The 12,482-nt window shown below is 31.1% G+C and overlaps 1 protein-coding gene across 1 annotated transcript in view; it reads left to right on the forward strand.

The window, feature by feature from the left end:
* LOC129219439 (putative autophagy-related protein 11) overlaps positions 1–12,482 on the forward strand; it is a 131,763-nt gene that overhangs the window by 98,637 nt on the left and 20,644 nt on the right. The window contains exons 20-25 of the mRNA XM_054853838.1: positions 2,028–2,084; positions 4,796–4,858; positions 4,942–4,980; positions 6,311–6,410; positions 8,700–8,801; positions 11,639–11,715. Coding sequence (XP_054709813.1) covers positions 2,028–2,084; positions 4,796–4,858; positions 4,942–4,980; positions 6,311–6,410; positions 8,700–8,801; positions 11,639–11,715 — 438 coding nt within the window. The remainder of the gene's footprint in view (positions 1–2,027; positions 2,085–4,795; positions 4,859–4,941; positions 4,981–6,310; positions 6,411–8,699; positions 8,802–11,638; positions 11,716–12,482) is intronic.

A 12,482-nucleotide genomic window follows, 5' to 3' on the forward strand; every position in this document is an offset into this window, starting at 1 on the left:
AAATCAACCTCTGTAAGTTGACCACTGTTTAAGTTGACTGCTAAAGTAGTGCACCGCGAGTGGTCAACTTATACAGGTTTCACTGTATTTTCAAGTTTTGAGTAAAAAGCGTTTAAAGATTAGCTCCTAGATAGGCTTTCATTGAAATTTTTTTCTAAATCATGCTGTTTATCAGCAACTACCAGGGCTACTAGTACAATCTCTTGCCCCGAGACAGAGAAGAGGTTCACCTACCATTTGTACTGGTTATCTGAAAATTTTTAATTTTGCCACTTACATTCCTTTGCTTCTCACCGCCTCATTTTCAAATCTTTTTGATTTACAACTTCTACAATAGGAAAAATAATCAAGAGAAGCATTTGAAACATTTTTAGTATTTTGCTACAAAATACTTTTTAAATTTTACTCCAAATTATTCTAATAGCTAAGCTACATACCATCATAGCAAAATATTTTAATTTGCTTCTCATCATGGAAATTCTTGGAAATATTGAAAATGAATAAATAAATAAATGATAAATTCCAGAGCTACAATGGCATTTTTAATTGGTCAACAGGTATCTTATTTTTGTTGCTTAGTTATAGAAATATTCTTAAGAGGTCAAAATCAACTGTCTTAAGGAGGAAATAGGCATAGTACCTAAATTAAGGAATGGAAAAATATATACAGTCAAACCTTGATATCTCGAACCTCCTTATCTCGAAACCCTTGATGCCTCAAAAAAAAAAAAAAAAAAATTCCCCAGCATTTTCTATAAAAATCCTATGTATTTTCCATAGTTATCTTGAAATTTATTTTTCGAAACCCTTGATATGGATATGTCGAAATTTTTGCACAGAAGCAAGTTTCAATTGTCGTTTTTCTTTGGCAATTTTTGTCGTAAAACCAGTTCCAGGGACAATTGCTAAACGCTTTTCATCCCTTTTCTTGGAAATTTTGTGAATAGAGGATTGGGGCAAGATAATAGGGGAGTTTTGGTATGAGGGAGGTGCTGGGTTCCCCCCAGAGTATAGAATCTTTGTGCATTTGTTGTCCACTTTGAGGAAAGGGGGTCGATTTTTCGTCTGTCAGATTTCAAGCGAAATTGGAGAATGCATTCCTTATGTTCATCATTTTGCTTTTTTGACTCCTACAAAATGACTGCTGAAAACTTTTTGAATGTTGGGTTAATGGTAGAAGATAAAATTAAAATTTTTAAATTTTTAGGTGAAAAAACCAAATTGAAATTGTTGTTCATTTCAAAATCTCATCCTGTGCACTTTCAAGAATTATAAAATTTCACATCTAGTAAAATATTGAAGACTACTTCGTAATTCAAAGTGGTCCCATAGTACATATATAAATGCATATATCATATGTGTGTGTAATTGTGAGAGTTACTACTGTAATTATTTTAAAACCTTGATAAAACAAAAACTCGATATCTCGAATTTTTCCTCCGTCCCGAGAGATTTGAGATATCGAGGTTGTACTGTAGATATATTTCTCCCATTCACACTAGCGAATCATGAACCTTCTAAGTCTTTTAAGCTGTCTCTCAATTTCCAAGATGTGCCATACTTAGATATTCTGTAACCTAATCCCCCCCCCCCTCTTCCCAAAAAAAGGAGAAAACCATATTTGTGTCATCGTCTTTATAATTTATTAATTTTTTAACTTATTTTTTGTGTATGAAAGCTGATAATATTTTATTAATTTGATTAGTTACTCAGTTTCAATATAAAATTACTAGAAATTTTTTTTTAAGCACAATTTCTTAAATTTTTTAAATTTTTGATGTGGGCTTAGTTTGTGTAAGCTCAAAATTCTGTTAGAACGAAAATTCCTTAACTGCGAAAGAATTTTTAATTCCCTTTAGTTTTGTTGTGACTCAAATTTACTGTGCTAGCAAACCAAGATTCTCTAATTGAAATGTTTTTAAGCAAATTATAACACTTTCAAGGTTTTAAAAAAATTTGTCATTATTATTGTGCTATTTCATGTTTATATATTCATGAAAAAGTAAGGTTTTTTGTATTTATTTTAGCCCTCAGTAAATCCTCGCAGGAAAGTTTTAATGGATGAAGCTCAAGTTAGACGCATGGTATGTCTTTAGTTTCATAACCAAAAAGCTTAATGTAAAGAACATACTAAAATCATATTGTTACGAGTTCAGTGCAGCTTCAAACTTTCTTTAAATGATGACACAGTTCTTGAGAAAAACACAGGACTTTTATTTACAACTATGTACAAGAAATATCGTTAACAATTGCTAGATTAACCATAGCAATTAAGCAAATATCAATTAACATCGTAAACTAAACGTTTACATACGTATTTACATCAAAAATACGCAAAAACACAGCGCAAAGGGTAAAACACACTTCCAGTGCACCAGGGTTGACTTTCTGCCGGCAGAAACTAGTTTTTGCCATATCAGTGACAGAAACTGGTTATAACTGGTAAAAACCGGCAGAAACTGGCAAAAACTTAAAAATGTCTTTAATAACTCAAGCAATTAGTAAATAATATTTGTTTAAGTAAACTAGAAAATTAAACATCATTTCATTATTTAAAAAAATAAAATATCATGCTAGTGCCCTTGATTTAGTTCAGAAAGGGAACTTTCCAATTGCAGAGTCTTGTAGCATTTTTAACAAAGGATAAAAAATCATACAGGGATACTTAGGAAAGAGGAGTGAAATACACAATTAAACAGGCATTACTGATTGTAATTTGCTTACTTATACGCTTCTTCTAAATTGTTCGTGATTGAAATTATCATGTCATGTGCTTCAAGAAGAAAGTGCCAGAATTTTACTTGTCTAAATTTTGTACATAATGTCACAGCTTTGCAAAAGAAATTGGCCCCATTTCTCAAAACTTATTTTTCCAGTCAAATTTTTACCACAACCCCAGTTACTACATGGTGGACCAGTTATACAATAGATGAAAGTTTCACGAACATTGCTTGCTCCTCGATGCATTGTCTGCTAGCTCTTCTGCTTTAAGAATATTCTAAAACTTCTCATTTGTGCCTAGTAAATTGAGAACCTGTTTAGATTTTTGAAACCACCTTTTCTAAGAGGCAATTGCAGGGTCCAAACAATGTAACATTTGATTTTGAGTTGTGATAATTTTGTAATATATTTACAGTACTTTGGGTAACAATTATTTTTTCCATGCATTTTCTGTTGTATATCAAGAATTAATTTTTTATTTTGTGAGTTTTTGCCAGCTTCTGCCGCAAAGTGGCAGAAAGTGATTTTTGCCATGCCGGTTTTAATCGGTTTCTACCAGTGGTTTTAACCGCCTCGGCAGAAACTTGCCAACCCTAAGTGCAGCGGCTGAAAACAAGACTCCACAGTTATAAAGCAAACTAACTCTCTCTCTCTCATTCACAAGATGCATGGTGTTTTATACTGCTATGGAAAGTTCGACAAAATTCTATTTCTTTCTAAGTGTTTTGTTTTTATTCCATTCACAAATCTTACCATTCAAAAATGGATGGACCATATGCTTTTTTCGAATGTAAAGGGGTTGTGTATTCATAACAAGAAACTATTTACAGGTTACACTAAGATAATTTTAGATGAAAGATAATGGCCCAAACGCCAAATTTAGCCAGATTACAACAAATTAATCACAAAAATAATTACTATTTACAGAATTTGTAACAATATTTAAAAATAATGTAATGATAAAAAACATATTTAAAGTGCTCTGCTCATCATCTGCTCATAGTTTCATGAAATCATAAATAAATTTTTTCAATCTTAGATGTCCCATAATGTTCAAAATAATCAAAAGCATTGAAGCAAATGTATCTGCGGCTACAAATAGGTTTCTCATGAAAAATTATGACATATTAACATCAAAGCTCTTAAAGAATTAAGTAAAAGAGGACTAATAGAGATGATACCGACTTTACAGCTGCTGACAAGAAGTCTAGGTGAATGGGTTGCACAATGAAGGACTATCACAATGACAACTTATTTTCTACACACACACACACACACACACACATATATATATATATATATATATATATATATATATATATATATATATATATATATATATATATATATATATATATATATATATATATTACAAAATGCAAACAAAATTTTGGATCTGTTGACCTTAGGATGAAGGTTCCACTGCTGTGGAATTCTGGCTTCATCAACTTAGACTTATTATTAGTTCTAGTATTCTTATTTGTTTAGTTTTGTAAATCCGTTTTGTGTTTATTGTTTGCATTTTGTAATATTTACCTGGCTCTTTGTTTGGCTGCTTTGCACAACATTGAGCTTGTGGTTTACTCCATTTTATTTTATTTTATTATTTTCTAATTTTCTTTTATTTTGTTTCATTATATATATATATATATATATATATATATATATATATATATATATATATATATATATATATATATATATATATATATATATATATATATGTTTTTTTTTATACATAGTCCACAAGAGTTGCTATCCAAAAGATTTCTTTATTTCTGTCTTTTTTAATGTATGTATGCTGTAGCTCAGCTATAAATTACCTTCTGGGTGTCATAACACTATCCTCATGTGTATATAAACTACCATATTATGATTAGCAATATGTGTTAAAATCAAGGGTTTCGGAGGGGGTGAGTTTTATCCCTAAAACTTTCTCCCTGAGTTACAGATATACAGTATTTTTTTTAAATAGAAATGCATTAAGAATTGAACATTAGTTGTCTTTTTCATCATGTAATCTTTTTAACTGAAAAAGTTTCTTGAACGTTTTTTGAAATTATTCTGTTTTCAGGAAGCTGACATTGCTAGAGAACAAAGAATTCTTGCTCGAGAAAAAAAACTAAATGAGGAGCAGGTATATTTTACCTATGTATTTCTATCAGTTTAAAATGCAATGTAACTTCATTCAACTTTCAAATTAACTGTAATATTTTTTAGATGGAAAAATATATGAGTGCACGCCTGAATAAAACTTCGGTAAGTAATATTAAACTTTTTAACAACACATTTAACTGCCGTGGAACTCCTGTGTTTTGTATTAGTTGAAACCAGGGATATTTCAAATGGAAAAGAGTTAGAGTTAGTTGAACATTTTGGGTTATTTAAAAAAAAAAAAAAACATTTGTAGAAATAAAATAGTATCTTTGCAGATGATATTGAAAAGTATAATTTATTACTTATATCACAAAGTAAATTTTTAATATTTTAATTTAAAAATTACAACTATAACTTAATCAACAACTACTTTTTTTAGGTTGTTTACTTTTTAAGGTTTTTTCCCATAAATGAGAAATAAATTTTATATCTTATTTATTTGTACCTATTTCTCATTTAAAATATCTTTAAATTTTAAGAAAACTCAGTCCTTAAATTTGATTTTTTACACCTACAGCTCTGGATTTTTACTAAACATCAGCATTTTTTTTTTCACTACCTATGTGTTAAAATGAGTGTTCAAACATCAAAATTGTGCACAATTTAAGCAAATAAAATGTAACAGTATAGCTAATAAAATTTTAATTTTGCTGTGTTAGTTAAATTAAAAAAACTAAAGAATCATTGTAATAAATAAATAAATAAATAAACTGGTAAAAAATACTTACCAAATTAGAAAGCAAATATGAAGAATGATGGCAAACATCATTAATACATTGAAAAAAAAAAAGAAAAAGAAATTGAAGTCAAATTTAAATCAGATTTGAATGAGTGGTAGATTTTGAGATAGCACACTAAAATCTCTTCAATAGATACATGTACAAACACTGGACGAATTTTAATAAAACTAAATTATTTGCCAACAAAAAGATGCTCTTACAAAGCCAGTGCCCTAAAGGGCGAACATTCAAATTAAAATGATGCAAAGCCTAATCAGTTTACAAGCCATGGTTGATCCTATGGTATTCTCAATAGATAGCAATTTTCAAACTTTCATTACTTAAATTTATTTTATATTCAGATAGCTGTTTTAGAGCTCAAACATAATTCAACATATCACAGCAGTGCTGTAGAGCCAAGATATCAGTTGACCAGTTCAACAAATCCAGCATATCTCTTAGTCTTGAGTCAACCAGGCAATCTTAGATATTGTAGCAACAAGAAAAGCAATATTATAAATGCACTAATTTGCATCGAATTTCAGACCGATGTTTTGGGATTCCAAAAATCCCTTTCCAATATAAGAAACATGTGAACTTTTGAATGTAAAGTCTTCTGACTTAAGTTGCTTTTGATAACCAGACTCCTGAAAAATTACTTAGATGCATTCGTCTGTTGTTTTTAATTGTACCAATGTCCTTTTATTTTTTAGACTTTACAGAAAGCGGTTCTTCCTGGTAAGACACTGGCAGTTACGAACTTGGTTCCTCCGACCAAACCACCCATAGCAGATCCTGAGCAATTAAATGCTTGTAAGTTTTAACATCTAATCAAATTGTGATTTATTATTGTTTTAAAATGAAATTGAATTATTTTTGTCTGTGTAGAATGTGCCATTCTGCCCCCCCCCCTCTCTTTACTTTCTTCTATATCTAATATATAGAAGAAAGTATTGGATTCGTGCAAATTTTCGAATTTCGAATTTTGACGGATTCGAAAGTTTTGAGGTGTATTGAGTCCATTTCGACTATTTTTGGAAAATGTCTGTCTGTGTGTATGTGTGTGTGTATGTGTGTCACGTCTGTGTGTGACCAGTTTTTTGTGGTTGCTCTACAGCAAAAACTACCGCATGAAATCAAACGAAATTTGGTACACATATGTGCCACTATGTGAACTTGTGCCCATTGGTTTTTGGCGCGAATTCCTCCAAGGGGGATGGAGCAATGGGACGTTTTTTGAGTTGCGCGTGCTTGCTATTCCTCAGGAAGTAACTGGCGGAATCAAACAAAATTTGGTCCATATGTTGCCAGTAACAGGAACAGGTGCTGATTCAATTTTGGTGTCAATAACTCAAACGGGGGCTGAGCTATAGAACGCTTTTTGTCCTCAATTGTGACTGCTGTATCTCAAGAAATAATGAACGGAATGAAAGAAAAATTTATCAGCAAGTAGCCCTTAGTGGGTATAAGAGCTGATTTTATTTTGGTGTCAACAGCTAAAAAGGGGATAGCGCAATCGCCCGTTCTTTTTTTCTATTGTGAGTGCCCTCGCTCAAGAAGTAATGCTACGTTCTGGTTGAAATTTGGAATATATGTGAATCCATATGTAAACAGGCTTTGGTTCAATTTTGACGCCAATCGCTGCAAGAGGTGTTGATTTTTTTTTTCGAATAAAAATAGCTTTATTAATGCAACAATAAGAAAGATAAATCGTAATAGATTGTCGTCTGCGTATTTCTCGTGATTTTAATTGCATGGAAATGATCGGAAATATTATCTCAATGATTTAAAATTTTTAACTGTTGCCATCTTATGTTTGTTAACAAATAAAATATTTGTAATTAATTCAAGCAAGGCTTTTAAAATAACTTTCAATTTTCGCTCTTTGCTTTTGTAATAATTCAGACATTGGGATGGTCATCAAGTTTTTGCATGTGTAATTTTGTTTTTGTTGGGAATATTTCTTCCTCGTCAAGCATGGGGAGGGATCAGAAAAAAAAAGAAAAATATAGAAAAAAGTTTCGTGATGGCCACAACGTACTAGTTTTAGTTTATGGTTTAAATTCTGAAAAAAAAAAAAGATATAATCTAAGGGCAGTAGAACCTCGATCATTCGAGCTTCGATTAACCGAGGTTTCGGTTAACTAAGCTGATAATGAACTCTTAATTTTCGAAAAATAATGTAAATTTAATAAAACAAGGAATTTTCAATTAGAAAATAAAAATATTTTCTGGAAAAAGTTTCTACAGTCAAACCTGTCTATAACGATACTCTGGGGACCGAGAAAAAATATCGTTATAGACAAATTAGCGTTGTAGATAGTTTGAATACAAAAAGTTCAAATTCAAAAACTATAGTTTTAGTCTCAGATAGAATTTAAAATGAAAGTTTTGCAAAGTAAAAGATATAAAACTGTGTATCAAAGACATTATGAACATCAGTTTATTTCGTAAGAAATTTACAGAATTTTTTTTTCTTCTTATCGAAAAAACGTGTTGATTACTTTTTTATGAAAATCACGTCAAATATGAATTTTGCTAAAAAGATAGTCTTTCCAAATCACGTGGAATCTATCTCCTATGAATAAAATGGTAATAAAATGGTTTGAAACTGACCGAGATTTTTTTTTTCTTTTTAATAGAAAACTCTCTTGTTCCTGGCTCCATTTCAAAAAGAAATAAACAGCTATGCACATTTCAATCATTGCTTTTCCCCCCTTCCTTTGAACCCTCAGTTGCAAAATGGTAGACTAACATTAGAAATAATCTCTTCTTTTCAGATGAACAATGTTTTTTTTTTGTATGTATGTATGTGTGTATCTTTAATGCATTAGATACTGATTTCAGTCTCTCTTTTTGTGTGTATGTGTTTTTTTTTTTTTTTTTTTGTCATCCCAAATGTTTAACATGTTAAAAATATAAAAATAACTATTTTTGTTTTGCTCATGCCTTAATAATAAAAGCAGTAGTATTTTTCAAAAAATGATACATCTTTACTCCTCCTCCCTCAAACTGTCAGGCTTTTTATGCTAGAAAAAATATTTTATGAATCATTGAATGTAATATTGATTCTGTCCAATTTTTTCTGTTGTAAACATTTAGTGTTGCAAACAGTTTACAAAAGAAGAGCATTGAAAGCCGCAGGTGCAGTGATTTCTACTCCTAAGAAAGAAAAAATTACAAGACTTGGTGATATCCCAAATGGTAAGCCTGTAGTAAAATCATGGTTGAATTTTACAGTTGCCATCTTGAACAATTTCTTTGCACTATTAAATGGGCAATAATGTTCTTCAGTTCTGTATATTTTGTCTTATATGTTTTATCTTTCATGTTAGTTAAACACGGTGATTCAAAAAGAATGAAAGGTTTCAAACGTGTATATTTCAAAATGTTAAAATGGTACCAAAAAGATTTTTTTTACATACTTAAATAATTTTAAAGATGTTCTATGTGCTCTCTTCCTAGTGCCTGAACCATATATGACACCTGCATTCAAATTCTTACTGTACATGATTAAAGTGAAAAACCAACGTAAATAAAGCACAAATTTTGAAGAAAAATTTGAAGAAAAATTTTATTCAAAACTTGTGCTTTATTTATGTTGGTTTTTCACTTCGTCATAGTTTAGCACAAAGCGTATATGATAATTTTCCATCTTACTGTACATGTTTTAGCATGTGTGTAGTCACAGAAGCAATTGCTGCAGTGTTCCAAATTTTCAGTTTGTGAAGTTTAGCTGGTCTGGGGAGTGGGTATGAACACTGTGTCCTTTACGTATCCTCACAGGAAAAAATCACATATCATTAGGTCTGGTGACATAAGGGGCCAATCATAAAGTGCTAGATCACCTCTCGCTTGATCGGTATTATGACTAATTGAATAATGAATGAAAAGTAGAGTCATCCATTATATGCAGAGACATCTAGCGGTAGCCAATTGAAACTTTACAACTTGTTCTTTCATTAGAGAGCTGTAGTTCCAGCATTCCCAAATTGATAGCCTTATGAAACCCCACCACTCTTTTTGAATCACCCTGTATCATGATTAAATGTTGGCTATTTATTTGCTTCTGCTTCTCAAAATATGCTAGCTTTTAAAACAAGTTTAAAATGACACCTGTTAGAATGCCAGTTTTTTTTTTTTGCACTGATAGCAAAATATGGTACAAATATTTTAATTTTCTTAACAAATTTGTGCATGATAACATTTTAGTTTTGTTATTGTGTGGCAGTCAGTTCAATAGAAATTTGCAATGTAAATATTTTTGGTGTATATAAAAACCTTTTACCTTTACCCCCACTATTTTCCCCTCTTTCTTTCCTTTCTTTATTTGTACTAATCTTCTGTTTAGGACAAAAATCAAGGGGTTTGTTTGCTATCAAATTTTACAAAAAACATAACTAAATTGAAAGCTCAAATAATGCAAACTTATATTTTTCTTCCTATGGTATAATGCTAAGTATAGTACTATAAAAAAATATAGTATCTGGGCACATAGCTCAAAACTATCTACAGGAATGCAAATCAAAATGCAGTGGGTAGATAAAATTTTTGTAAGAAAATGCCTTTTTATTCAAGCATATATTCATAAAAGCAATAATGAACATTTTTTTGTTAATTTATCTTCAAATTTTGAAGATAATCAGTGTTTAATATGGATACTAGTAACAATTTTCAGCCAATACACATATCCACAGCAAATGTATCTGCACAGCATCAAATGTATCTGCACACGGCGTGCACGCGTGCATCTATATATTATCTAGCTATGATGCGAAGTGGCACTAATGTTCCTAAATACTTAAACTGTTGCAACTTGAAATGCATAGCACTGTTATTGTTTTTTTTTTACTTTTCTCGAAATTGTCTAGCCGGGCTAGACAATCCCCATGGTTCCAAATATCTCTAAAAAGTCTAAAAACAATTGTATGTTGCAAAGGACCTCATCCTTTGCAAATCCCAGGCAAACTAGAATGTGACCAGGTGAGGCCTCACAAGCAGAACACCAGTGACGTTACAGAAAGGTCTTACGACCATAGACTAATAATAAGAATAGACCGAGCTATGGCAACCCTTTTGCTGCTCATAAACCAAACCATGTGACTGGTGGATATCCTAGCAACAGCGGGCGTTGATCGTAGCAGACGATCTACGCCAGCGAGAAATAAAAAAAATAGAATTGATGGAAGACGGAAGAATGATCTTTTATGGAGTCCGATTTGTAAATTTGTTATTCTAAGTTGTAAATATTTTGTTAATATAGTTAGTTTTTCGTTTAGATAGTATTTGTGCATTTTCTTTAGTCAATTTCAATAACTCTCTAAGAATTAAAAGATGCAAGCGACCAAGAAGAATTGGCAAACGGTAAGATTTTTACCTACAATTTCAGTTTAAGATACCGATTAGTACATTTTTGCGTTAACGCAAAACGTTTACGCCATTTCGTTCATGCCAACACTGACAGCTCCAAATGAAATCAAAGTTACTGAAAACTGATCAAAAACTATTACTAATGTCAAAATAATGCATTACTAAAAGAAAAACAGTTCAATCTCTGCACCTGGAATTTTTTTAAAATGAAAACACATTGTCTTAAAATACATGTCGAGTGCCAAACTATAGATAATGCTGCCATCTAGCAACCATGCTGCCAAAGGGTTCGCCAAGCCCTTCCACCAGTCACATGATACATCTATGAACCAATTTTCTTCATCAGCAAGAATGAGAAAGCTCGGTCTACTCTTATTATTAGTCTATGCTTACGACCCTCACAAAACCTGAGGGCTCTCGTATGTCTACTCAAAAAGTAGGTGGTCTGGTAGGTGTCTGAAAGATTCACCCGGGCATTTTGCAAAGTGCCATGAGTGTGTGGGAGGAATTTTCGTTTTAATATTGAAAAATCTTGTCCACAAGAGTGTTTTTCAAAATCTCAGTAATGATCTCTCCCTTCCTCTTTTTTTTTTTTTAAATGAATTAGTACTAGCTGTATTTGCTTTTAAGCACTTCTTTATTTAGTTTAGTAAAACATTATTTTTTTCCAGTTAAATTCTTGATTGTCACAGGAAATTACAGTGACTTGGCAATGCTACATCATTTAATATACATGACTGACACAAATGTAAGTGAAATTCTTTTAAATTTCTTTCATTTTGCAAATTTTATTACCTTTGCTTATGTTTCTCTGCATTATAATGCATGTAATATAACTTCAGACTTGCAGGATATTTTGGTAATTTAGATAAAGAAAAACATCATCAATGATCAACTATTTTTTTATGAACACTAGCTGTAAGAATTGCAAATTATCTCTTTGGGTGCTTGACTTAGATTCAGTTCGCAATGGGATCTCTGTGTGTGAGTGCCAAATTTTGATGCATAAATTGCCTGATATATAGCAATCATGCGTTTTAGAGTGATCAGGAAGCTCAACAAAGACCCCTATTCAGTGCTAAGAAGTGTTTGAGCATTGAGATACAAGTTACAGTCCTATGAAACTTAATGCTTTTTTTTCATTGAAGAAGAGGATTTTTTCTCTTAAGGTATCTTAAAGGGCATATATGCAATAAAATTTGCAAATTTTGTGTCACAAATATTGTCCACTCACTTTTACTTGGTGCACAAAAGTAAAGGTTTACGACTAAGAAGATGTGTCTTTTCTGAACTATGGAAATATTTGCATTGATATCATTTTAACAATTAATGCATACAAAAATATGAAAAATTTGGAATCTTAAGAAAAATAATTGTTATTACAATCAAAACTAAAAATGAGGCATCACGGTGTTCACTGTTCAGTCTATTTTTAATGCAATATGGGTCTTTGCCATATAAAGTAAAATCTTTGTGCAAAACATAATATTGTGCTAATGAAAAAAAAATCCTATT

Source organism: Uloborus diversus, chromosome 1 (assembly GCF_026930045.1).
Source record: "Uloborus diversus isolate 005 chromosome 1, Udiv.v.3.1, whole genome shotgun sequence".
Taxonomy (NCBI): domain Eukaryota; kingdom Metazoa; phylum Arthropoda; class Arachnida; order Araneae; family Uloboridae; genus Uloborus; species Uloborus diversus.